General features: G+C 49.0%; 9 protein-coding genes across 9 annotated transcripts; 3 read left to right on the top strand and 6 right to left on the bottom strand.

The window, feature by feature from the left end:
- Positions 1–66: 66 nt before the first annotated feature.
- GIQ15_00162 (HEAT repeat protein) lies at positions 67–6,524 on the bottom strand (the record flags this gene model as incomplete). Its single annotated transcript, XM_033547579.1, has 6 exons — positions 67–1,632; positions 1,703–2,004; positions 2,055–2,286; positions 2,342–3,625; positions 3,677–4,039; positions 4,092–6,524. The coding sequence occupies 6 exons, from the start codon at positions 6,522–6,524 to the stop codon at positions 67–69; spliced, it is 6,180 nt and encodes a 2,059-aa protein (XP_033408530.1).
- A 421-nt stretch (positions 6,525–6,945) lies between these two features.
- Positions 6,946–7,650, top strand: GIQ15_00161 (uncharacterized protein; the record flags this gene model as incomplete). The annotated part of the gene is made up of 1 exon (XM_033547578.1): positions 6,946–7,650. The coding sequence occupies one exon, from the start codon at positions 6,946–6,948 to the stop codon at positions 7,648–7,650; it is 705 nt and encodes a 234-aa protein (XP_033408529.1).
- A 23-nt stretch (positions 7,651–7,673) lies between these two features.
- Positions 7,674–9,975, bottom strand: GIQ15_00160 (Mis6 domain-containing protein; the record flags this gene model as incomplete). Its single annotated transcript, XM_033547577.1, has 3 exons — positions 7,674–8,765; positions 8,857–9,863; positions 9,933–9,975. The coding sequence occupies 3 exons, from the start codon at positions 9,973–9,975 to the stop codon at positions 7,674–7,676; spliced, it is 2,142 nt and encodes a 713-aa protein (XP_033408528.1).
- Positions 9,976–10,541: 566 nt separating this feature from the next.
- Positions 10,542–11,328, bottom strand: GIQ15_00159 (uncharacterized protein; the record flags this gene model as incomplete). Its single annotated transcript, XM_033547576.1, has 2 exons — positions 10,542–10,778; positions 10,831–11,328. 2 exons carry the CDS (start codon positions 11,326–11,328, stop codon positions 10,542–10,544), a joined length of 735 nt encoding a protein of 244 aa, XP_033408527.1.
- Positions 11,329–14,145: 2,817 nt separating this feature from the next.
- Positions 14,146–16,350, bottom strand: GIQ15_00158 (uncharacterized protein; the record flags this gene model as incomplete). Its single annotated transcript, XM_033547575.1, has 4 exons — positions 14,146–14,526; positions 14,596–15,081; positions 15,160–16,233; positions 16,309–16,350. The coding sequence occupies 4 exons, from the start codon at positions 16,348–16,350 to the stop codon at positions 14,146–14,148; spliced, it is 1,983 nt and encodes a 660-aa protein (XP_033408526.1).
- A 332-nt stretch (positions 16,351–16,682) lies between these two features.
- On the top strand, positions 16,683–18,177 carry GIQ15_00157 (uncharacterized protein; the record flags this gene model as incomplete). Its single annotated transcript, XM_033547574.1, has 5 exons — positions 16,683–16,984; positions 17,065–17,150; positions 17,205–17,369; positions 17,447–17,517; positions 17,593–18,177. 5 exons carry the CDS (start codon positions 16,683–16,685, stop codon positions 18,175–18,177), a joined length of 1,209 nt encoding a protein of 402 aa, XP_033408525.1.
- Positions 18,178–18,544: 367 nt separating this feature from the next.
- Positions 18,545–21,043, bottom strand: GIQ15_00156 (uncharacterized protein; the record flags this gene model as incomplete). Its single annotated transcript, XM_033547573.1, has 4 exons — positions 18,545–20,104; positions 20,168–20,647; positions 20,721–20,919; positions 20,994–21,043. 4 exons carry the CDS (start codon positions 21,041–21,043, stop codon positions 18,545–18,547), a joined length of 2,289 nt encoding a protein of 762 aa, XP_033408524.1.
- Positions 21,044–21,204: 161 nt separating this feature from the next.
- GIQ15_00155 (transporter SEC22) lies at positions 21,205–22,103 on the top strand (the record flags this gene model as incomplete). The annotated part of the gene is made up of 4 exons (XM_033547572.1): positions 21,205–21,234; positions 21,365–21,474; positions 21,575–21,980; positions 22,041–22,103. 4 exons carry the CDS (start codon positions 21,205–21,207, stop codon positions 22,101–22,103), a joined length of 609 nt encoding a protein of 202 aa, XP_033408523.1.
- Positions 22,104–22,358: 255 nt separating this feature from the next.
- Positions 22,359–23,827, bottom strand: GIQ15_00154 (uncharacterized protein; the record flags this gene model as incomplete). The annotated part of the gene is made up of 4 exons (XM_033547571.1): positions 22,359–23,077; positions 23,134–23,302; positions 23,367–23,537; positions 23,801–23,827. 4 exons carry the CDS (start codon positions 23,825–23,827, stop codon positions 22,359–22,361), a joined length of 1,086 nt encoding a protein of 361 aa, XP_033408522.1.
- Positions 23,828–25,048: the final 1,221 nt, after the last annotated feature.

The raw sequence follows: 25,048 nt of genomic DNA, 5'->3' as shown, positions 1-25,048 counted from the left end.
TCTATTGCACTAGGCCGCTATTCATGAATTCATGAAACAGTAGGAAACCAATAAGTTGAAACCTCCTTAGAAATCCATGCGCAAAGCGATACTTGGAGCATTTCTTTCCTGTCCATGATCATTTCGTTTGCTTGTGTCTTCTCTTGGCCCAACTGTCTTGAAAACCTCTTCCACAAGACTTTTCGACTCTGGTTCCATATTGGCTGCGAAACCCCTGAAAGAAATCTGATCCACTTTTGCAAGCTCTAGTAACCTGGTCGCTGTCTCCTGGTAAACTATGGTACCTTCATACTTAGCTCGTGCTAATATAGCTGGGATCAATAACGACATCGCGGTGGGGACGGCAGCCTCTGGAATTGCTGACGAGCCAACGCAAGAAACCAGAGTTTGGATAACGTTGGATTTCATATTCTCAGGGTCAATTGGAGGTTCGTTGTCACTTCCCATCGGCGTCTGCGTCACAAAGGCCAGAAGTCGGGGAAAGAGAAAACGGGCTATCACATCATCCGTTGCAGACCGTGGACCAGGGTTTAGAAGGAGGGAGCGAACACAGCCTGCTGCAACGCTCCCAAGGCCCAGATCCTGAAGACACTCAAGCATTTCTTGCATCGCTCGAGAGATTAGCGGGTCCTGAGGTGGAATAATCGAGCTAGTGCTTATTAAGAGAATTGTTATACCAAGAAGGGTATTTTTGGCACAGAGGAGAGAGGTGTCGGATTCTCGGCGTTGTGCAACAGTTAAAATGCCTAAGAATCTGGTTAAACAGCCCCGAACTTGCCGGCTAACGCTCATGGCCTCATCGCCCTGGGCAGTTGGTTCTTTAGTCTGAGGACTGCGGGATTGGCATAACCTTTGGAGGAAGCGTTTGAAAATGGGAAGGACTTTAGGCACAATCTCCGCCTGGCAGCTACCAGTGGCAAAAATTGTGGTAAATATGTGCACTATACACGTGTGAAGGTCATCTCGGATGATAGCCGGGAATACCGATGTAATATCCACTAGGGAGGAGAGGGAATGTTGAATGAGAGATATTGACTCTTCTGAGACGTCTGATCGAGACTTAGGCGATGATTCCCCGAGATTGGGTAGTACGCCTGCAATAACTAGTATGATATTGCGGGTAAGTTCGAACAGCTGTTCAATATCATCCGACAGATGCTCTGTGGAGGCGCTGTCTCTTGTTGCCGAGGGATGGTGAAGAGAGAGGCTTCGAACAATCTGAACAATGACCGATTGGATAGCTAGATTTTCAGTCATCACCATTCTGTTCAACGTGTCGATTGTCTCGGAGAACACGGCATCTTGATAGACTGCGTTCCCGGCAACAGAGGGATGCAGTATTTTCTGCAAAGCTTGAAGGATTTCGAGGGTTTGGGATGGAGTGCTGCTCTGGCTAACCAAAGCATCAAATGCTAGCCCGAAGAGGACGAAGAAGAAGGCCACTGGTTCATCACGGTAATTAATTTGATTTCCTTTGGCTTTTCCCTCGCCATTCTGAGGAGATGCGTCTTTGGGGCTTTCCGCTCTTTGAAGATCCTGTTTCCCGTTCAACGCATCAAAGACGAAATCGCTGTCTTTCTCTACCAGACTAGCGATGGCATCGACAAAATTTAACCAAGAATCTTGATAAAACTAAAATCAAATATAAAGTTAATAAACTGGCGAGCACAATGAACTTCCACACGGGTTGTAAGGCCCATACCTTCAGAAGGATTTCCCGATTGAGTGCTGCATAAACATCATCAGGGCTGTCAGATAACCTTAGTGAATCCATTGTACTAGATATTTCGGGTTCGAATCTTAAGCGTGCGAACTCCTGAAGGGAAGAGAGCCACAATGGGGTTAGCATTGCGGTATAAGGGGATACGATAGCCACAAGGTAGTTCTGTTCACTGCTGGCAATCTGTAACCGCGCCCATGCAGAATACAAGGCTAGCTTCGCCATAACTCGTGCGTTAGAATTGAGTCCTTTGAGATCTCCAATTTCTGTCATATCCGGTTTATCTGATGGCCGTTTAGCATTTGTTGCTCCGCAAGGACAGGACGGTACATACTGGCAAAGTTTTCAAGTCCTACGACAAGAAGTTTGAAAATACGACCCATTCGTTCCACGCTGGTAACGATTCCCGTTCCAACGAATGTTGCACACACATTTATTGCCTCGGAAACAAGTTCTGGAGACGAATCTGCAGCAAATGCTGGAGTTAACGCAGAAGCAATCTGGGCTTGGTATTGTTCAAGGAGTGATGCTTCGGCAAAATCAGGGTCAGGTGTTCGTCCAAACAGCTGGTCACCGAGAAGTTAGCAACGTTCTAAGTGTTCAAGTAGATACTCAACTCACTTTCAAAACCTGGTCTAAAATTTTCAGTCCCCAGATACGTAGATCTATGACATTCGCTGTCGAGGCAGAAAACGCCATCCTAACAATGTCACCAACTCTTTCTTGCAATGCAGCCTCTGCCGGAATAGTTTGATCCGGCAATATTTCGGCCTGGACCATCGTTAGAAGCTCACTGAGACACCCAATAACAAAATTTCGCGTCTGCCATTTAAGTAGTTCTTGTCCACCCGCGGATGTATCATTAGTCTCTCGGTTTTCACCAGCAACTGCGGCTGCGAATCCGGCGACCTCATCGTCTGGGAGATCAGGACCTCCAGCAGGCGTAGCAGTGACTGGAGGCGGGGAGAGCATGTCATCGCGGTTAGCGCGAGTTTTCGTGAGGACCTTTTGGCAACGTTCGACCCAGGCTTTAGTATTCTTTAATCCTGTCTGCTGAAGCCAATTTCGAATAATATCCCTGAGAAGTTTATTTTCCGGAGCATTATCAATTGCTATCCATAACTCATCCTCGAAAGTTGGCGATGCAGTTTGAATGACTCGGTCGGCATCCCGCTTCATAAGATTGCTTAACCCATAAACCGCAGCTTGCTGCACTTGTTTATCCGTAGAGGCTAGTTCCTTTTGCAGCCATTGGACATAACCCGAGAAATCCATATACTGTGGTGCATAGAGTGACAAATGGTCGAGACACTGAGAACTGACATCTATTAAGGGGGCGTCACGTTCTAGTTGAAACTCCTTGACAATAGTGAATACTAGGTCCCTCGTTTTCGTAACATCCCTAAGGTCAGGTCCAACCACGTTGACAAGTGCATCCACACACCGGCCAATTGCCAATGGAGTCGAAAACTCGGCTTCAAAATTTGAAGTACCGACGGTTGGAGCCTCGTGGTTATGGGTATCTGCAACATATAGCCGTGCTAGCATTCCAAAAGCACCCGATACGTAGGCCGAGAACGTCAAACCCGCAGAGTCTATAACACGGGCAAGCCCTTCCAGGGCCCAAAAGTGCACAACGGGGTGCGGGTCATTGCATAACGACATAAGGACACCCACAATAGTTTTCAGGTGGAAGCCGGCTGCCATTCCCCCGACTTGAGCATGTATAGATCCTAAGGCAGTTGCACACCCGGCACGGGCATGCGGATCACGATTTTCGACGATGACATCAACAAGTCTATTTATTTCCGAGTTTGTATAGGCATTACCAGAGTTATTGCATAGACGGCCAAGACCCTCAAATCCAATAATCCGAATAATGTAATCGGGGTTGGTTATAAAATTCTAATAATATATAAGTTTAATGCTTAAAGGATACTTCTTGGTGTAACATACCTGTATAAGCTCCTGAAAAATCTTCTCAACAGCAACATGCTTCAAGTTCCCAGGAAGGCACGGGGTCTCATTTACGGCAACTCGAAGCGTGTATAAAAGTGCAATCGCAATGTTTGCGGTCATAGCGGCCTTTCTGCCTGGGTTTCGATTCAGACTATGAGATGAGAGCATGGTTGCAATTTGCTCAACACTGCTCTCCTGGACCTTTGGATTCTGTAGTGGAAGGGTGACCGAAAACAGCTCGATTGCTGAATTAACGACTTCGGTTGGGGGCGGATCAGGGAGGTAGTGAGAATTGACGTTTTTGGCGAAGTATAAAAGAATTGGATCATGTTCCCTTGCATGGCACATTGGTGTAGCCAACTTTCAACGTTAGCATAGAATATACTAATTATGGGGGCAACGCAAAACTTACAGAAGCGTCAATTGGGTGGCTTGTTGCTTCAGTCACGCTAGTATTAATGAAAGGGCCAGATTTTGGTTGCCCTGGCATAAAATTTCGGACAAGACCTGTAACTCCGAACCCAAAATTGTCGTCAAGGTCCCATAAGGTATCAAAATTGGCCGTTGATGCAGCAATGGATGTTTCTAAGGGGTTTGCAGAAGTGACATCCGGATCCGCGAAACAAGAGATGGCTAGACCGAGTATTCCAGAGAGTGGTAGGTTATCCATAGGGTTGAGATGGCTCAAGTTGACTAATTTTGTGAAGCATTGTAATACTCGCCGACGGACCAGGGTTGCATAGTCTGCTAGTTGTAGCGACGGGGATAGACGTTGAGAGATATCTTCGACGGACTTTAGTTTAGGAAGGTGTTCCAAAAAATAAAGAGTGCTCTGCAGCATTGTAGCGATCCTCTTTGATCCATCCAAGGTAATAAGTTTACTATTATATTCCAAGAAGACGAGGATAGAACTTAGAGCACATTCCTTGACATGGGCTAGGAAGCTCATTTCCAAAGGGCCACGCTTAACAAGCGTCTCTTTTGCTAGGGGCGACAAAGCATTTTTCCACAGCAATAGTAGCTGTGAGAGGTGTATTTTCGTGAAATTGGGGCCCAAGGGCATCAGACCTCCAATTAGAATCCAGGCCACTTGAATTTGTGTGCTAGCAACTCGAAGCTCCGAATCACCACTTGTCTTAAGAAGGTCAGTAGCTTGTGATAGGACCTGTGCGTAAACATCAACGGAACCATATAGTGGCTGAAGCCGGGATGTGCTTAGCATGGCGGAAAGCGCATGTGCATAGCCTAGACAGCGGGGGGCAGACATGCGAATCGATGATAGCTGACCTAACTCTCTAGTTAAGCTATTCATACACACTGTCACACACGAAAGTAGCTGCTGAGGACATGCTACAACGAAATTGCGCATGCAATGGGAAATATGGACCTGGACACTAAAACTCGGGTGCTGCAGAACTTGAAGTAAAGCTTCGCGGCAGGAGTCTGCGATTGTCGCCGCGGCGGATCCAAGAGATTCAATAAGCGAAGATAGTGCGCTGAGCGCACTTATGAGGGTATATTTGCTCGGCTCTCGGCGTTCTTGGACCACTTGGGGATAATCCTTGAGGATATCATTGGAAATCCATTTAGCTGCGTTCAATTGACTGCTTTCACGTAGCATTTCACGTCCTAATACATCTTCCAAAATATGCTTGACAAACTTCCGGGTCAAAAGAAGGCGGTACCGGCTATAGGTCACAGTTGGATGGTTTAGAAGAGTGCTAAGCAAGTGATCAGCAATCTGGGTATAATAATCCTCGACCACCTTCCCACCGAAATCTTTAAGTAAAAGTTCGTAGCACACTGCAATGGCAGCCCTAGCCCGGTTTCCCGTTGATGGTTTACAGTAGTGGGCCGAAAGCTGTGATAGCAGGTCACCCATCTTGAATGACAGTGAATTGTCGGTCTTGCGGCCTGATGGAGACTGAGTTCTTTCCATAATATCGCCATCCACGGGATCAGTGGGCTGTCTTTTGAGCTGTTTCTTCGGCCGGAGGGCGGCAGGCTTTGAGTTCAAGAGAGGAACGGCAGAATGAGCTCTCACTAAGAAAGCTGCGAGACAACCTGCTGCCCCATGCCTCACTGAAGCAACCGGGCTATCCATAACTTTCCATAAAGTAGTTTTCAAATACTCGTAATCATTGGTGTTCCTGAAGTACGGAGTAGACTTGACTAGCTCCTGAAGGCATGAGCATGACCCCGCCTGGACATTATGCGCCTTGTCATTAACCGCAGCATTTCGAGCATGTTTCCATATATCGCGAGCCGTAACTTCGTCAATTGGCGCGCCAACCCCAACTATAACCTTCCGCACCGAGACAAAAATGCAATATCGTAGCCCGGCATTGTTCTGCGCCAGCTTCAGAAGCTTAAGTATTGCTGAACAGGTGGCACTTGATTGACCAACAGCGCCGTCGCCTGCAGCAGCGAATATATCCCCCAAAGCCACGGCGGCCGCGAACTTCGTTTTCAAATCAACCTCATTCTTTCCGGCATTAAGAATCCCTATCAATTCCGTAACGGTATCAAAAAGACTGGCCCTATTCCCTTTTGAAAACACAGCGCTGAAACAGCGGCCTATGCCATTTCGAATTACCCGAGTTGGCACCGGAGAGACGAGCCGAAGGATTTTAAATAGTTCTTGCTTTATAAAGTTCTGCTGCGCGCATAGTGTCTCCTTGTCTAGAGTCACAGTATACTGGACAAGGTCTGAGGTGAAGGTAAGGAGGTAGAGGTCCTGCTGCTCGGAGGGGAGAGCATGCAGCTTCGATATGTCGAGTTCGGTGCGAGACGGGGCGGAATCATCGCTGGTAGGCTGATTAACAGCACTTTCGGAAGCAGACATCGATCCTATATGTATATATCGTTCAAGGCATGCTATCTACTTCTCCCTGATGCTCAGCTTTAAACTATTTAGCTACGTTATCCAAGTTGCGCCCACGATCGCGGGTCCGGACTAACTTACGGCCGATATCCCCCAAGCTTCGAGCTTCAAGATAGCAGGGAGACCTCGCATAAATTTCTTAGTTATATCCATTACTCCCCGGATTCTTCACGATGGCGGCAACTTGGGGCCGCAAGCTTCTTACAAGCTCTCGGAGCCAACAGCCATGGATTTGCAGCAGCTGTCGATATATATCAAGCGGCCCGGTACTTCAATCGGGACACAATCGCTGGTCGACCATCCGACATGATAAAGGCAAAAATGACGCTGCAAAGAGCAAAGAACGTCAGATTTTCAGTAAAGATCTTATTCAAGCATCTAAATGTACGCTATCCTTTACCTGTTGCTCCGTATTTTTCTACGTGTCGTTGGGCTAAACTCCCAATTGCTGTTGATAGTATACGGACCCGACCCGAAGTCAAACCCCCGTCTTGCTCTTGTGATAGCGAACGCTAAACGGAGCGGAATGCCTAAACCGACTATAGAAGCGGCAATTGCAAGAGGACAAGGCATTAATACAGCTGGAACGGCCCTGGAATCTCTCACCATTGAGGGAATGTTACCATCATCAGTTGCTGTCGTGGTTGAATGCTTGACAGATCAAAAAGCCCGGGCCCTACAAGATATACGAGCAATCATCAAGCGTTCTGGAGGAGCAAATACCCCTACGAGCTACCTTTTCGAGAAGAAGGGAAAAATCGTGTTCGAACGCAAACCCGACTTAGACGTCGATAAATACCTCGAACCAGCAATAGATGCCGGTGCAACCGATGTAGAGGGAGATGAGGATAATCGACTCATAGTTTACACCGAGCATACAGCTACAAAATCGGTAGCTGACAAGCTTTCTACTACTACAGACTTGATCACAGAAAGTATCGATATTATATGGGATCCAAACCAGGACACGCTTGTCAATATCGAATCTGAAGAGGCCCTTAGCACGGTAGAGAACATAGTCAACGAACTTCGGGACGACCCCAGTGTTCAGGATATCTACGTTAATTGCCCGGATATATCGACTTAATGATAGCCGCATTTGGATTACTTCTACCCTTGCCGCAGAGTCATCATCGAATTTCTCATCAGCCGCCCGATTCCCCCAGACCCATGCTCGTCCAACCACTCTAGCATTTTCAGCCTATACTCTTGCCAATCGACCTTAATCCCACCTGTTTTGTTCAAAGCATTCAGCGCTTTTTGCGTTACCGGCCATGTTAACCGTGCCGACACATGTTGCCCGTCCTTTCCTGCATTAGACTCCAAATTCCTGAAACACATCGCTGACATACCACATAGCGCAGTGTGATGGCTCAGGGAAAATATAGATGCAAGTCGCAGCCTGTAAATACCACCATTTTTGCCATTCTTTGCTAGGTCCTCGCCCACCCCCTGGATATACTCGGTGAGCAATTTAGCAACTTCTTCTCTAACGAGACAGCCAAGAGCATTAGGCTCATCGCCATTTAATCCCCTGTTGCGCCACAGTAAGTTGCAGACATCTAGCACATGTCCATTAAGATTAGTTACCACAGCGTCTGGATATGGCCTCCTAGAGGAACCATCAGCGGATGCTGTAGTTGCTAGGGACTGTTCAAAGGAATATTTATAGTTCGCTATCACGGTGCTCATCAACGAGAGGTGGCTGAGGATGGGAGTGAATAAGAGAATATACACGCTTTCAGGAGGCGGAGTATTCAACCGTATTAGGCTGTTGGTGGGCGCATGGAGGTATAACTCAGCCAGCTGTACGTAGAATTGAATGATGGATGAGCTAGAAGACTTCTCAGCCTTGGGCTCTTCGAAGTCGGGGGTGACTGGACATTCGAGTAAAGTCAATGATACCAACTCCGCCCTGTTTATAATGGTCGCCAGGTCGAGTGCTTGGTTAACGGGGGTATTCGACCGAAGAATGCTGCCATAACGGCGGATCAATGCGGCGTAATATCGGAGAAGCAAACTTTTAGACTCCGTAGTATTATCCAAAATCGCACTTTCAAGCGGGAGGAGATACTGTCCGTAAAGTCCGGCATCATGAATGGGTACATATTCGAGGAGATCAAGTATCACTGTTCGATTGCTTATCCCATCCCATACTGGTAGGTAAGTTTGGAGGAAATTATCCACGGCTTCAGGGAAGGACTATGAAGGGTAACATTGGTTAGTTTTCTAAAATTGTTTATTTTATTTTTGGTTTGCGAAAACTTGCCTTGGTGTATCTGACATATCGAACCAACATATCAAGGGCAAGCCCAAGCTCCTCTGACGGATTTTGCCCTTCCTCATGAAGCTGGTCTAATTCATCTTCGAAGAAGCTTGTAAGCCAGCTTTCCATCCTTTCCAAGGCTTCCTTATTCTGAACAAGGAGCAGGAATTTTTGGGTCAGGGGCTCCGTTAAAGCTGACGCTATTTGGTTGGGCAGCTCAATTTTATCCAGCTTGTTCACAAAGTCTCGCACGTTGCTGAGTTCTTCTAGTGAGGTGAAACCCCGCCGGACTCGAGAAGTTTTGGGTACTGGTATTACAACCTCAATGCGGCTTCTTTTGACGCCGTCTCGACGAATGGCTTGGAAACTCTCTGGGGCTGCCTGGGAAGTAGTGGTTGCAGCCTTTTCCTGCAGCATTTTCATATGAGCGGTCCATTCCGGGTCCGGATGTTTGAAGAAGTAAGTAGCTTTCCTACGAGGTATAGCGGTATCGTCGATAATGATGTCAGGATAATAGCTTTTATACACCCGCAGCAACCCCCAGAGCTCTCTTTCATCGCCACCGGTATTTCGTATCAGTTCCAGAAGTGCCCATATCCGGAATGGCTTCACGTGTTTCCGCCGTGTGATAAGTGACAGGATATGACATATCGGACGGCGTAAACTGATCATATCCAAATTATCAAAGAGGATACTATAAAATCTCCACAAATGAGCCTGATCTGCCAGACTATCATAGACAAGGAGGAGCCATCTCAAAAGGAGGTTTTGTGTAGCTGGAGATGGCTTGCTTTTGGTGGCTCCCAGCACGCAAATGACTCTGGTTACGATCTTGGATGGAACTCTTTCAGATGGGTAAAGATTCTTGACTATTGAAGTCACAGTTGATTGATCAAGGTGCCTGGATGACACGATGACTTTTAGGATCCGGCCCAAGATTTTAGTCCCCAGGCCTGATTCATACGCAGTAGATGCAATCACTTTCGTAAGCTCTGCAACATTTGTATGTCGTTGCTTTGGAGGGACATTGGCGACTAGACGCAATTAGCGTGATCCTGTAAATTTTTTTTTTTCATTTTAACGTGGAGGGATTTGATTTTTACCACTCTCAAGCTGTGTTACAGCCTCTTCTAACGTCCAAGCCATTGTAGCATAAGCACCCGTTAATTCTTGATTATGGTCGTTGATTTGTTGTATAGCGCGTCAGACGCGATGCCCCTGGAAACATCCCAATTCAGGAACGAACGTTTAAATCCTGCTTATATAATCAGGACACTTCTTGAGTATTGGGTCGCTACTTTTAATTTTACTACGAGCATGAATTGGTAGAGGAGATAGAGGCCCAAGATATTTTCGCAAACGAAGGTATAGTATATCTATGCATCCTAGACTATTCTCTGTAACAAGAAAGGAATAGCAGCTAAGCCCAGATGGCTTAGAGACGGGGCGATTGAGCGACACTTAGATACATGAATGCAAATCGGGAAAAGTATGAAAACGGGGATAAAGTAATTGGGTTTCAAAAATAATGAAAGCGAGTCAGCCAATGTAAGAATAGTAAATAAGTACAGGGCCAGGGCTGAGCCGCGGAAACCACCCAAGCTTGACTCGACAAGAACATTTGGCGAGCTTGCTAGAAAGTTCGCTGACTGTTCAAGTGTTGCATTCTATCATCGAGCTGCTGGGAATTCTTCCATAGTCTCCTAGGAGATCTAGTTGGTGCACTGTTGCCATCTGACGTGGACGATCTGCTTGAAGCTGGTGTCGACAGAGTCGTTGGTGAGGATACCGCGGGCGTTGCGGTCGCTGGCAGTAAGGCGGACCTGGGAGTTGATGTTCAAAGCACCGTTAGCTCCGCAAGGAGACCAGACAGTGGAGGTCTGGTTGGCCTCGTCGTGGAGGATGTAGTCCTTGTCAAGTGGACCGTTCCATGTGGTGCTTGTGGAGGTCTAGATCGTGTATTAGTATATAGTTATATATAAGTCACTATAGTATGCATACCTGCTGGGTCTGGCCAGAGAAGTAGTAGATGGATTTCTGGACACCGGTGACACCCTTGTCGAGGTTGGCGTAACCACGGTAGTCGGCGGAGAAGATAGAGAACTGGAAGCCACCGGGGTATCGGAGGTTGATGTTCAACTGGCAGTTCTTGCGGTTCTCCTTGGTGTTGACGTTTGGTCCGATCTGGGCAACGTACTGGTCGAAGATGAGGGTCATGACTTGGCGGTCGTCAGAGAGAACGTGGGCGACGGTTCCGTCGGGGCATCCGGTGCCGCCATAGGTGACGCCGACAATCTGGACCTTGTCTGGGTCGGGAGCGGCACCGCCACCGTTGTCTGGAGGAAGATCGCGGTTCTCAACACCGCGGGTTGGGAAGCTGCCACCAGGGAAGTTGGGGAGGTCCAGGGTGCGAGTGCCTGGGTTTCTGTCACCCTCGACTGGCTGAGCAGTGACAATGAGGGCCTGCGCCAGAACGGCGAGAATGGCGGAAGTCTTCATATTGATATATTTGGCAAGGAAGCAGCTGATGTCTCAGATGGATAGTGAGGAGGGGTGATGTCGAACTGAAATAAACAGATCGGCGGGGGAAGCACTGGGTTTATATAACTTTTCCAGGAAGTCGTCTGCATGTGTAGACTGGGTGGCACAGAACGATAGCGGAGTTCCGCTATAGACCACAGGTTCGTGTTTCTCTACCGGCCATACGCGAGCGCAAACCTCCATTCGCCATGCCCAGAATGACCCAATTCGTGGCAACGTTGCATCTCCGTGGTTCAAGCCAGCCGTCTTCCCTCCCACCTGACCGCAGCCTCAGAGCATATACAGTCCGTGCCAAGTCACAGCAACCGGGCTATCTGAGATAGGAGGGGGGGGTGAGGAAGAGGGAGGAGGGGAGACGTGGAGACGCTGTTCTGCAGGCAAGTGGTGCTCTATTCGCCAACGGAAGTTAAAAACCCGTGACAATCATTCTTGAAAATTTAATTTCCATTTTAAATGGAGGTGAGCTAGGCCAACTGTTAGCTGCAGAATTAATATGCCAGCCCCAGGGGAGGGAAAGCAAACGGAAAAAGAAAGAAGCCCGACCCCGGGCCCATGTGCGTTCAGCCTAAGCTACGACCTCAGCACAGGTTCACGCGGTCGGCACGTTCAGCACGCCGGTGACCCAGGTATATAAATGGAAGAAACAAACACGGAGATCTGTATCTCCGAAAGAAGCCACGAGAAAGAAGCCGCAAATGACGCCCAGGCTAGCAGTTCGAGATGGAGAACCTGGGGTAACCTGGAGCCAAGCCATCGTCCGTGGTTTCAGATCTCGCACCCACCTCATCTGCATCTAGCGCATATCTGTTGATATATGATATCTGATATGATAGATGTATGTGATGATGATGATGAAGTTGATGATGATGATGAAGTTGAGATATGAAGTCGAGATGTTGATATTGATATTGAGATGTTGATGGATCGGCAGATCCTCGGGCGATCGCTCCACGAGCTTAATCCGGTCTTGGCACGGGATATTATTAACCCGGGAGATAAACAATGCCAAGATATCCTGCTCATGTGACTTCTTTATATTAAAAAAGGCAACCACAACGACCGCGGTATCTTTGGCCGGTGTCTTCATCTTCATCCTTTAACTTGCTATGCGCATTCTTCAACCCTCGCCCTTGTTTCGCCCCTGCGCTCGCTTCTGCTAGCCTCTGCGCTGCCATCGCGAGTATACGCTCCCCTCAGCGCGCTGGCTCTTGTATATTATACTTTCTCGCCTCTGCTGCAGGGATATGGTCGCCCCTTGGCCGTTTTCAGCTGCATTCCCGAGGACACGGAATAATAGCTAGCGGCCAGAAGCCTGCCTGCCAAACTAACCACGCGCGCTCCAGCTCTACGGGATGTGGTCGAATTATCCGTTCGTTAGCCAGGGGCACTCCGCGCGTTGATTCGTCTTCCTGCCGTCAGCATAACGTGCTAGCCAACGTCGCGGACTAGCCTTGCTGCCAGGCCATGGCAGATCGTCCTGGGCGCCGGGTGCCCTCTAGCATAAGGGAATGGCAGCTGGAGCTGGGCATCTACACTCCAATCTTCGACTTCTTCTGCTTCTTTTACCCCGCTCAGCACTAAAGGAAGTATATCGTGCGTTTTTGCGCTGGGGTAGCCCTCCCTTGAGCCGCGGATTCCCAGCGTTTCTCCTGGGGTCAGGGGAAGGGTACCACTCTATTATGCCCACCCAGCCTCCAAGGGTATCAAAGGCAATGCAATCCCGCCAAAGTCAAACCAAGAGAGATAACGCATGTATACAACGCACCCGCTTTGTATATGCAGGCTTATACTTCCTCGGAATGGGGCCAAGAGGCTACACACACCCCAGCCGTTTTGCTGACCCAATGTAAAAACCCGAAATTCCCAGAATTATGGTAATGATGATCGTCTTCATGCACGCTTTGAAGGTGAAAAGTGTCTACTGACTGCTTCACCCCTGGAACGCCCAACATAGAGTTATGAGGGAAGCAAGCAATCCCCGCCCCCAACACCGGCAAAGTTAATCAACTACTCGTGGCATTCTTGCGGTCTTCTCAGCATAGAGTTTTGTCGTGATGCCAATGTCTCTGAGAGTGTGGAGAGAAACCCCGGGTATTCACAGGGGTGGGAGCGACGATCTTACTATTCTCAATCTTGTAGTCACAGGGGCGGCGGGAGGGATATATTCGTCTCGGGATACGACAAGCTGCGCCTTATCATCTCGTCTCTTTCATTAGGCCATACTCCGGACTTCCGTAGAAGAAACATACCACAACATTGTCGTCTGCTTTGTGACGGCAATAGAGGGAGTGTGGGTCAGAGGGCCTCGGCCTATAAACTGAAACACCATGGTATATTGTCCATGTATGCCACATGTGTGGCTCATTATTATTAAATGAATTGTCCAAGTGCCATGGGTGGGCTAAGTATATTGACTATTATCAGGGAATACAAGGTTCGGTGTTTACTCTACGTTACATATGCTATCTACGTGTTAATATACCTGGTAGCCTGAAAGTTTTTTGTATACATGTCGAACTATTGCACAATATAGCAGGGAGCCACCATGGGTCATTGCATCTTAAGGACAAGGTATATGGCAATATATGGACGAAAAGTGCAATTGCTATCAACAAATCGAGAGGCGGACTCTATTAGGGATATTAACCGATTGTTCGTATATATGGTTTTACGATACCTTCTGATTCCAGCATCTTCCTGATGGCGGCAAAAACGTGCTTGATGGCCGCCCTGTACGGAATTGCCCGGTCAGGTTGAACCCCGTTTGCGCTCTACCTACTTTCTCTTCCGCGCCGAACCCTTTGATGACGCCTTCGCAGATGAAGATGCCTCACCCACATTGGCTGCGGGGGTAGATGGCTCGACAGACTTCGAATCATCACCGGAGGTCTTCTCCTCGCTTTGATGGGTAATCTCATTCTTCTTTTTGTTTTCCTCTTCCTCGTCGTCTGCTCCTCCTTGGCCGAATTCATTGACTCGTTTGTAGTCAACCTTGTACTTCCAGCTTTGGTAAAGCCAGATGAAGAAGATCACGTCATCTCTGAGAGTGGCGATGCGGTGTAGGGTTGGCATCTTGATGGTAAATGCAAAAAGGTCATCGATGAATGTGTTTAGGAACTTGTAGGTGAGAGCTTTGCCTGGCATATGTGCAACAGACTATTGTGACTTTCAGTTAGCTAAAAACGGGATCATTATCTCTTTAGTCTGCCAGTGGGGTTCGCATACCTTGAGTCGATAGTTGATATACAAGCTAGGGACCATCATGAGGAATCCATAGGCATAGACACTGCCGACAAGCGTCTCGATGACGTACGAATACCATGATTTATGAGTCTCGTACATCAGACTGTAAATCGCATATCCGATCAACAGAGGAACGGCAGCGACATACAACCATTTGAACGCGATCTCATCGTATTCCTGGGTCTTCTTCTCTGTTTCGGTGAGTTTGTGTTTGTCTTCAAAGACAATGATATACGGGAGGAACGACAGATATGATCCAGCTGGAGGAGGGCGGAAGCGAACATTGACCGACTTGGTGATTTTCCAAGCTTCGATCACAATACCAAAACCTTGTCCGGCAAGGATCATCCAAGAGGTGTTTTCGTTGTTGTCAAGCAAGTACAGGAAGATGACCAATTGCATGAAAACGTTTGCAATAATGGTGCGGACTGAGGTTCCAACGACGTCTTTCTTCTGGCGCCAGTGGGCCTAACGGGAAATTTCAGTAAGTACAACCCATTGACATACAAAATGCGCTAGGAGGGATGGGAGACGGCTATCACTTACGATGTCACTCTTGAAGGCAAGACCTTCAAAAATCGTATGCAAAATACCGACAACTCCGGTGGTGATAAGAAGGTAAATATTGGTATCCAAGAGAACTTCCTTGATCATTTCAACCTCACTTCCGTCACCTGAGGTTGTGGGAATTGATCCACCAAAAGCGGCCTGGTGTTGCTTTTGCTTCGAGTCGTCCTCGATACTGGACATGATAGCGAACTGCCAGTTTTTGACGTGGTTCAGAGTAATACGCAACGGGACTTCGCTAACAGTAGAGTTGAGCTCGGTCATATGGCTTCTGAGCTGCCAGAAGCGATTTACAAAGAAAGTTGGATAATACCATCCAACCTGGCCGGAGCCGTCCCTGGCACCAGTCCGCTCGAGTTGAACGAATCGGCGAACGGAGGCATGGATAGTCTGGAAATTCATAGCACCCTGATCGGGAATCAGCGACACTGTGACGTTTGGATGATAGAACGAGCCAATCTGAACTGTCTTTGGCTCTTCTTCCACGACTTCAGTCTCTTCCGCTGCATCAAGTAGGTTCCGGAGTTTCTTAGACTTCTTCTTTGGAAGATATTGGTTGAGCGGGTACGAGAAGTTATAAGCCGTGTCAGAGCTATAATCCTTCTCCGTTGAATACTGTGGCTGGCCAGCAAGTGCGACGAAGAAATGAGCCCATAGAGTCTCATTGTTTTGCACAGCCTTGGGGATGAACAGGGTGGTGCTGATCTCCCTGGCTTCCTTTGAGTCTCCAAAATTGAAATCCTTCTCATCTAGCACCTTGCTATCCTTCGGAAGCGGGAACGTAGTCGACGGCGTAACGTGTATGGCGATGTCCAGCTTGGTATTTGTCTCCCATATCGGCAGGATCTTTGCAGGAATAAAACTCCCGTTTGTAATCGTATCCTGGTCTGGTCTCTCAGCGAACTTCGGGAGCGCGTTCTGGACAGCACCGCCGGCGCCATCAGCACCACCGGCAGCGGGTTTCGACGAGCCCCAGTAGTTCATCGCCTTCGACAAGACAAATTGGGAGACCACCAGCATAATAAACCCCTTTAGCATGGGCTTAAGAGCCGACTACAGCTTGCAGAGAGCTCATGTTAGTGGCGGTAACGACAGCGGTCCAAGTAGCCGTAACAGTGCAAAACTCACGGTATCCTCGTCCCGCGCATTAGCTCTGGGCGCTTCCGGCATTTTGGCTGGCGAAGCGAAACCTAGAGATCGGATATGCGAAGCTGGTTCGGCCGTCTGTGGAAGAATTCGCTGGACGGGGGGGAGGAAGTTCTCAGGAGAACACGTTGGAGGACGATTACTTTTTGCTTTTACGTTATCGCCTGGGGCTTGGATACAGCTAGTAAGGCCGGACCCGATAAGAGAACTAACTACTTCACCATATGCGCTCGCTTCAACTCCGACATAGCATGATATATATATACACTCGCCGTGGGAGTCGACCTTCCACGCAACCTCGAGCCTCCGCATAACCTCGAGATGGGCCGTCAATCCGCGCGCAAAGTGAATCTATAATGGACAACCAAGCAGGCACTGGCGCAGGCGCAGGCGCAGGTCAATCTCAGTTCCCCGCGCACGAGAATCCGCGAGTCTGGCTTCTTTCTTCCGGCGATTCGGCCATAGGGATATCGCTGACACGCCAGATACTCGCGCATGGCGACTATGTGGTTTGCGGCCGGTCCCCGGTAGACTCTGAGAAACGGAATCCCAGGCTCGTCGCTTTTGAGAGCTTCCTCGAAGAGCTGGAGAATGCAGAGGCCGGGAAAGATACCGGCGGGTGGAAAGAGAGGCTGGCGGTGGTGACCCTTGATATCAGGTACGGGGGATATAAATTGACGAACTTAACACCATTTGCCTATTTGGGTGAATACATGGGCTTATCTCGGTTGTCTACAGGGTGATGAGCGACTGTCAAGCTGCTATTGCTGGTGCTATAGGCAAATACGGGAGGATTGATATCATTCTCTGCTGTACCAGCCAAGGTGATATACCCCTTTCGATCTTATTCCAACACCTGCTAATGTTGACTCCTGTAGCTGTCGTTGGATCTGTCGAGGAGCTTGCAACCTCTGAGCGTGCGAGGATGCTATTAAAAGACCAGTTTGAAACAAATTACTTTGGACCCGTGAACTTAATCAAATCGGCTCTCCCGCAGATGCGACTCCAGAGATCCGGTCATCTCATGGTTCTGGGTGGAATAAGTATGTCATATATACCCCGGCCCCTGTCTAATTCCTACTACGTAAGGACGGAGTACTGACGGCGTCTTTAATCATAGCTGGACATATTGGTACACCGGGCCTAGGGGTATACTGCGCTGCAGAATGGGCATTAGACGGCTATTGTGACGTGAGCATGCCAACCCTCCCCCAAGGCCGTGAATGCCTAGTCCTGCATGGTTAAATTAATTTTTTGATATAACAGAGTCTCGCATACGAGGTGGCACCGTTCAATATCCGAATTACAATCCTCCAAAGTAGCGTTGAGACCGGAGTACTGTCCAACCTGGTCACCAGCGTGCCACCGCTCGCGGCCTACTCACCAACCCAGAACCATGCACCCCTTTTCCGAGGAATTATGAACAGCGTCCTCTCCCAGCTCCCGGGTGTGAGCGGGTACGGCCGGTCACCGCATCTCTCTCCGGCATCACAGGCATCGACCTCATCTCCCGGTAGCGTGAAGCAGGAGTCGTCAAAGGAGAGTAACGAGCATACCTTGCCTCTCTCGTCGCCGAACGGTGTCTCGCTATATCCGCCACTTGGGTCAGAGCATCTAGAAATGCTAATGGCAGAAACTATGCACGCAGTCACCGCGATTGGAGGCCACGAGAACCCGCCAGCACGGCATATCGTTGGTGCAGAATCTGTGGCGTGCGTCAAGGAAAAGCTAAAGACTGTCAGCGAGGAGCTGGAAGACTTTATCGAGTGTAGCTGTGCCGTGGATATAAATAGCACAGAGAGCCCAACGAGGGTCACGAACGAGGAGACCGTTGCTCAGGTAGAGGCCTGAGTTGGACATATCAGTGTAGTCTTGGTTGACGTCAACATCTATATAAAGCGGGTGGGCTCCGAGAGTGAAATATTACGTGCATATTCGTATTCATTATACATAAATTGCTAAAAAGCTCATGTTAAGTACTCCATACTCCATCCCGTATCCCCGCCAATATGCTGTTAGGCTATGCACTTGATCTAAAACCCAAGCGGGATCAGGCCGTGAAGCCAAAGCATGCGTCATAACACGCAAATTCAGGGATCACGGGCACATCATAAATCATATTTGTTCCTTTTTTTACAAGTATGATACGACTGAATCCATGTTCTATATCCATGCCAAAGTCTGTAGCTTTGGCTCGTGGGACGCGGTTAATAGATCCTCATCCACGTTTAGATCGCACGTACCAACTGTGGCGGACTTCCCAGAGAGTTCCCATATCCTGATTGTTTCGAATACAGCGGAAAAGCATCCATGCATTTGCAATCCGACTAGATACTTCTCGCCCATCGAGCTCATGGATTTTCCGGGATAGAGCCATAGGTCCTGCAACATCAGGAAATATCACTTGGTTGTCACTGCTGGATCCTGCAGATACACTAGTTTGAGGAGCAGAGGAGGTGGTATTTGTCTCATCAACTGCCCTCGATGGTAGTGCTTTCGATGGCTCCTCGGGTTGATCATCGCAAGTATTCAAGGAGCAAGTGTTCGGTTTGTCCGATTCCATTGAACCAGGCTCCGGAACTTGCAAATCCATTGGGGGATTGGAAGCGCAGTCGTTCACATCGCCTCCCATGACCAGATGAGGTGTTTCGGGGTGTAGAGCTGTTTGAGTGTTGGAGGGGCAAGTGTTGTTACGGTATTGTACCTCTGTGACTGGCGGTGTAGGTTCTGTGGGAGGACAATGGTTCGTATCATCCGGTACCTCTGCGGCTGGTGGTTCGAGTTCCGCAGGTGATCGACCATCACCACCAGGAGGGAGGGTAATCGTGTCATTTGGTACCTCTGAGCTGGGATCGGCAGGTTGCGCAGCGATTGTAATACAGGGAGCGCTGACTTTTTGATCCTCTACAACAACCATGTCGGGTTCCGTGGGCTGTATAACTGGTTGAGCGTTGGGAACGCAAGGCCTTGTATAACTAGGTACGCCCTTTGGGGGCGCATATCCCAATTCTTGTAGGGAGTTGTGGAAATCCTCATCGTCTATCTCTTCTATGACATTTGGTGGGTCAGACAAACTGCTGCAACTGTCGTCTTCGGAATCCTCACTGATTAGATTTCCAGCCAGCTCCTGACCGTTGACGTTATTAGGCTTCTCACTAGAGTCGGGCTCAACGACGGGCGGAGTTGTCCCTGGTACATCGATGTCCATCAGCGATTGAGTAGTGGGCGCACTTTTTGTGTCTGCTGAATTGGGTATGGCGGTTTCAGTAGTAGGCTCGATATCTATATAAACAGCATCGGGCTCGTTCGTTGCGTCAGGCTCAAGTTCAGGCAGAGTTGTCTCCGGTGCTTCAATGTCCATTGGTGAGTGAGTCGTTGCGGCACTTTTTATGTCGGCCAAAATGGGTAGAGAGTTCCCGGCAATCGTTTTGGTATTCCTCTGATCCTCACTTGCCGCTATTTGATTCAACTCAGCTATGAACTCCGAGGTAAACCCAGCTTGATTGTTAGCTTCGATATATTCTTGGGCAACACTGCGCTTTTCTTCATCATGAATTCGAGGTTTAGGGGAAACAGATTTTGTTTTCTCCTTAGATGCGCTCTCTTCGGGATCAGCTTTGTGTTCAGCTTTATGTTCAGGTTCAACCTTCGGCCCAGCTTCCTGCTTGGCTTCTAGTTTGGCATGCGTCTCTGGCTGATCCCTGGTGGTAGAAGACAACATCACACGTCGACCAGGAGGGATGGCAAATGTAAGGGTCTTTCCATCCACGCTGACAACCTATATGATGGCTTTTGATGAGCTAAATACGGCCAAAGACGGGCGAGGGGGTGAAGGACATACTGCAACTTCCTTCTCAACCAAGATCTTTTTAGCTCCCTTGCCGGAAGCTCGAGAGTATTTCCAAACATCCCCAACCTCAAACACGCCATCGGCAACCAAGGTTTGGAAGCTGACCGTTGCGCTATCGCCGGCCGGAGCATCGGTGTGATACCTCTGCTTCTGTCCCCAGAATGCCTCAAAGTCACGTTCCTTTCGGGCATCAAATTTGCCTGCTTCTCGTTCCTCTCTTGCTTTCTGCGCCTGGCTTAACCACTGGGGGTCGAATTTTCCGTTCTGTAGGTCAACTTGGAATTGACGTGTTGCGTCACGCCAAACGTTTGAGTACCGAAGAAACTCCTCCGATAAGGGTGGAATGATCCCATCCGGATTCTCAGCAGACGGTTCGTGTACAGGATGTACACTTTCTGGTAGAAGAGCAAGAATCTCCTTCTTTTCTGCCTCGTCCAGGCATGTCCATGCCTCCGGTTTAGCAAGGAGTTTCTACGCATTGTTGTATATCAGTAAAAGAATTCGTCACCAAAGCCCGACAGCTCCTTAAGGGATTATCACGTACAGCCAGATCAATGTCAATAAGCGGCGATTTATCGCTTGTGGTCACGAAGTCTTCATCGCTCCAGGGGTTCTTCTTGGTGGCCCTGCCGGACTTGCGCTTTGCGGTGGCCGCTTTGGCTCCATTAGAGGACATCTTCTTAGAAGATCGGCTCGACCTTTTCGCATGAGCCGCATCGTACGGCGCCGTCAGCTCTACGCCCCTATTCGCGTGCACAGCTTAGCATCATTGCATTGTCCAGAAGAATAAAGGGAAGAAAGCTGTTGTTATACATACGTCGTTATCTCGGAGCTAGTTCTGCCGGCCGCCACCGCCTTGCGCTTCATGGGGGTAAATAAACGGGCGCAGAAGCTCAAGTAGAAAAAAAACAATCTGGCTTCAAGCTGTGCAATTATTCCAGGCAGCTATCGACAAACAGACAGTAAACCGAGTGCGAGAACGATAAGGGTCTTCGATATGGTCAAATCAACGCAGATTTCCAGGCTAGATGGTGGGTGTTCCTCTCCGTCTGGACAGGGTGGGTGGCTAAGTGAAACACTTTCTAGGCCTCATGCTGGCGGCTTCTGTGGACAATGAACAGGCGAGTGTTTGGCTACAAAAGGAGAATAACACTAGAGTGGATAGGTGTGCTAACAGATGCTTTACAGGCCGAGTCAGAGCTCTCAGAGGTCAAATCGCAGACCAAGGAGATACTCGCCAGATTAAATCGCAGCTCGGAGCAACAAGCCAGTATATCTTCAGGGCACTACAGTCTACAGTATGGACGCACCCCCAAAAGAAAAGGATATAGAGAGAAAAGGGCGAGGGCGATATGATCATTTTCGTGGCGGTTGCTAACTTGACTGGTCGACGTCTAGTTACATTATCCAGGATGACATCTGCTTCCTGTGCATCGCAGACCAGTCGTACCCCCGCAAACTCGCCTTCACATATCTCTCAGATATCGCGGCAGAGTTCTTCACCACCTATTCGCCAACACAGTATCTCTCCTCTAACTTACGGCCATACGCCTTTGTCGAGTTCGATTCATTTATCCAGCGCACCAAGAAGACGTATCAAGATAGCCGGGCGTCGCAGAACATCGATAAGCTGAATGATGAGCTCAAGGATGTGACCAAGGTTATGACGAAGAATATAGAAGATCTCTTATATCGGGGTGACAGCTTGGAGCGCATGGGAGAAATGTCGGGGAGGCTGCGGGAGGACAGTAAGAAATACCGGAAGGCGGCTGTTCGAATAAACTGGGAGTTGCTGCTCAAACAGGTAAGGGCTGACTGTTTCCCTCCCTTGCACTAGCACCCAAGGTACTAACGAGTCCCCTAGTATGGTCCGTTTGCGGGAGTTGGTTTTATCTTTATCGTTCTCATCTGGTGGCGGTTCTTCTAGTGCATGCATTAATATTCATAATGACACACACCACGTCCTTCCAAACGGCAACGCTATTCTCCTTCAGTCGGATTGCTTCATCCATGTTGTAGCTTAGCGTGTAAAGCCGTGACAGCCCGAGCTATTTCTCTTATTTAGTTCTTGGTCAGACAGGGCAGGAATTGTCGAAGAGACCACACAAGTGTGGATGAACCTGGAAATTGGATGAGCTGCAGGAGAACTCTGGGTGCCTTCTCGAACGAATGACGGGGCTGTTCAAATTTCGTCCTCTTCCTCGTCAAAATCGTCTTCTTCGCCCATATCATAGAGGATCCGCCCGCCTTCTCCGGGGCCATCACCTTTCTGCGCGTCGAAATAAGGCAGCACCACGTTATCCCTATCTCGCCGTTGTCTCTCTGTCAACCCAAGCTCAAAGGTCGATTCAGGTTCCCAGGAATCCCCTTTCACTTCAACATCTTTCCGCTTGTACAGTGGGTGGTCGTCCAGCAGAATCACCACTTCCGTAGCTTGCTTGGCGTGATATTTAGATGCGTGAGGTAGAAGATACCATTCGACTATGCCTCGCCCGCTCTTCCGTCTATGCTCCATCTCCATCACGATACCATCATGACGTTCTCCCTTGGCGTGTTGGTTTACTCTCCCAATTAAAACCCCATCGACTTCTTCCTCTAGTCCAAAAACTGGCGGCGCAAGGCTCCTGTCCAGAGCTGCCCTCCGAGCAAGCATCTGGGAGATCGAATGGGTTGTAATTATCGTCGTGGCAAGGTATGTCAACAGTGATAGCGGGGATGGCGCATAAGGGTTCGAGCTGAGCGAAGGAGATATATGGCGATGATACACCAGGACAAGCGAGGCCTGCATATGCGGAGATGGAGGTCCCAGCACCGAGCTGAGATATTCAGGCAGATAGACCGGGTCTACGCCGCCTCTGGGGGAAAGCAGAGGGTGCATCGAGTCGATGATGACGAGACATCCTGGCAGATACTCTTAGCAGATGACAGGACCAAACATCTGTTAGAAGATTACCTACTTTTTGGGGCAATATTCTGGTTCCATGCGGGCTGACATGAGGGATACGATGCAACCACCTCCTTCGCGATCTCTTCATACGCCTTTCCCTTGGTAGTTATGAACGAATCTACACCAGCCGGACGGGTCAAGGTATCAAAGGAGATAAACGTCACATGTCCCTTGGACAGCTGCGGAGGACAATAGTCAGACAGTCGCTTTTAAATCACAGTTCTGAGAGGGGGATGAAAGTACTCTAGTCCGTCGAATGTACTCCTTCAGCAGCGGAGCGGCGGGCTGCTCTAGCGAGTCTTGAACTAGTGTCAATGGTGCCGCGCCTTCTCGGAGGTTCAGCAGCTTTGAGATGAGTAGTAGATTATGGGTTCGGCGATGAGAGACATTATTAGAAGACATCGCCGTATCATCCTATTCCACCGCGTAGTGATGTCCAGTTGTCCTCGTATGTAGATGTTTTGTCCCGCCAAAAAAGAAAGATATAAAAAAGAAGGGACAGCACTTTTGGTCCCTCTCCTCCGCCGTATAAGTTTATTGCTTTCTTTTGCTTCGTTCAGCGCTGGAACAAGCACTTCAACCAGCATCAAGCAGCAACCTACACTTCCCCTACGAGCTCCAGACGGTTGCATGAAGATCTAGTGGCCCTGAGGTTGCCTCGTTTTGACATCTCGCACCGCATACCCGCCCATACCGGACACCATGGCTGAGCCACCGGCCAAACGCGCACGAAGGACAGATAGCACAGCGATGTGGGATTTAAATGATAATAACACACGGTCTGACGGCGAATCAAAAGAGTTTGGCGGTATTTCAAGAAAAGGGACATCGGGCAAGGACGAAGACAGCAGAAATGGATCCTCCAGAGGGGAACGGCGAGCGCGATCTCGATCTCGATCCCAGGACAGAGGAGACAGGAGACGGGACAGGAGCAGGTCAAGGGATAGGCGGACACGAGATTACCCACGAGAAAACCGGCGAGACACTGACCGAGATGGCCGAAGTGGGAGAGGTCGAGATAGGAGCTTAAGTAGGGACAGACACAGTTCGCGACGTGGTATGTATATCATTCAGCTCTTTTCTTACCCTCTTCTCCTACAATCGCAGCTACTATTTCCCACTCGCACTCGCTGATATGCCATGATGGATAGAGTATGCTTCCCGGCCTAAAAGACACCGTGAGCGGACGTCCAGTCGGTCACCTTCAAGATCACGCTCGCCCGCACGAAACGGACGTGGGGTCCGCACACGATCACCTCCTCGCAGGCCTGTACCCGATCGAGGAGATGCAAAGCATAGCAGACGCCGGGGAGACAGCAAAGAACCCAATGGCGTGCCGGGACCTTCACGGCCGTCGACGAAACCGAGCCGACAGGACGAGATGGAAATAGACCCCAAGGACGACCCTGACAATCTGGAGCAAGCGATGATGAAGGCAATGGGATTCTCGTCCTTCAAAAGCACGCAAAATACTAAAGTCCCCGGGAACAACGTCTCCGGTGTTCGAAAGGAGAAGAAGACCGAGTACAGACAGTACATGAACCGTGTGGGAGGATTCAACAAACCTCTGAGCCCATCCCGATAATGGTACCTCCATTGTGAGATCTCTTTCATTTACATCTTTCATCTTCCAGCATTCTGAGCGAAAATATTTCTATGTGGGTATTTAGGGCGAACGGTGGAATTATTTCAACCAATTTGCTGCCTTTCTAATTACCTTCGGCCCGGGGACATGACCACCTTTTTGTATGATTAGAGCAATTACAGCATTGAGAAATATACCCGAATCTACTTTCTACATCGTCGAGCCACGGTTTTTGCGAGTTAATTGACCGGCCAGGGGCATGGATCAAGCTGTTGGCGGGGGGGAGAATAGATGGTTCGGTCATGGTCGGCATCGGCTTGACTAAACATGCATCTCCTTC

This window comes from Arthroderma uncinatum, assembly GCF_011692745.1.
Source record: "Arthroderma uncinatum strain CBS 119779 chromosome Unknown scaffold1, whole genome shotgun sequence".
Lineage (NCBI taxonomy): Eukaryota > Fungi > Ascomycota > Eurotiomycetes > Onygenales > Arthrodermataceae > Arthroderma > Arthroderma uncinatum.
This window is presented reverse-complemented; position numbering and strand designations above follow the sequence as displayed.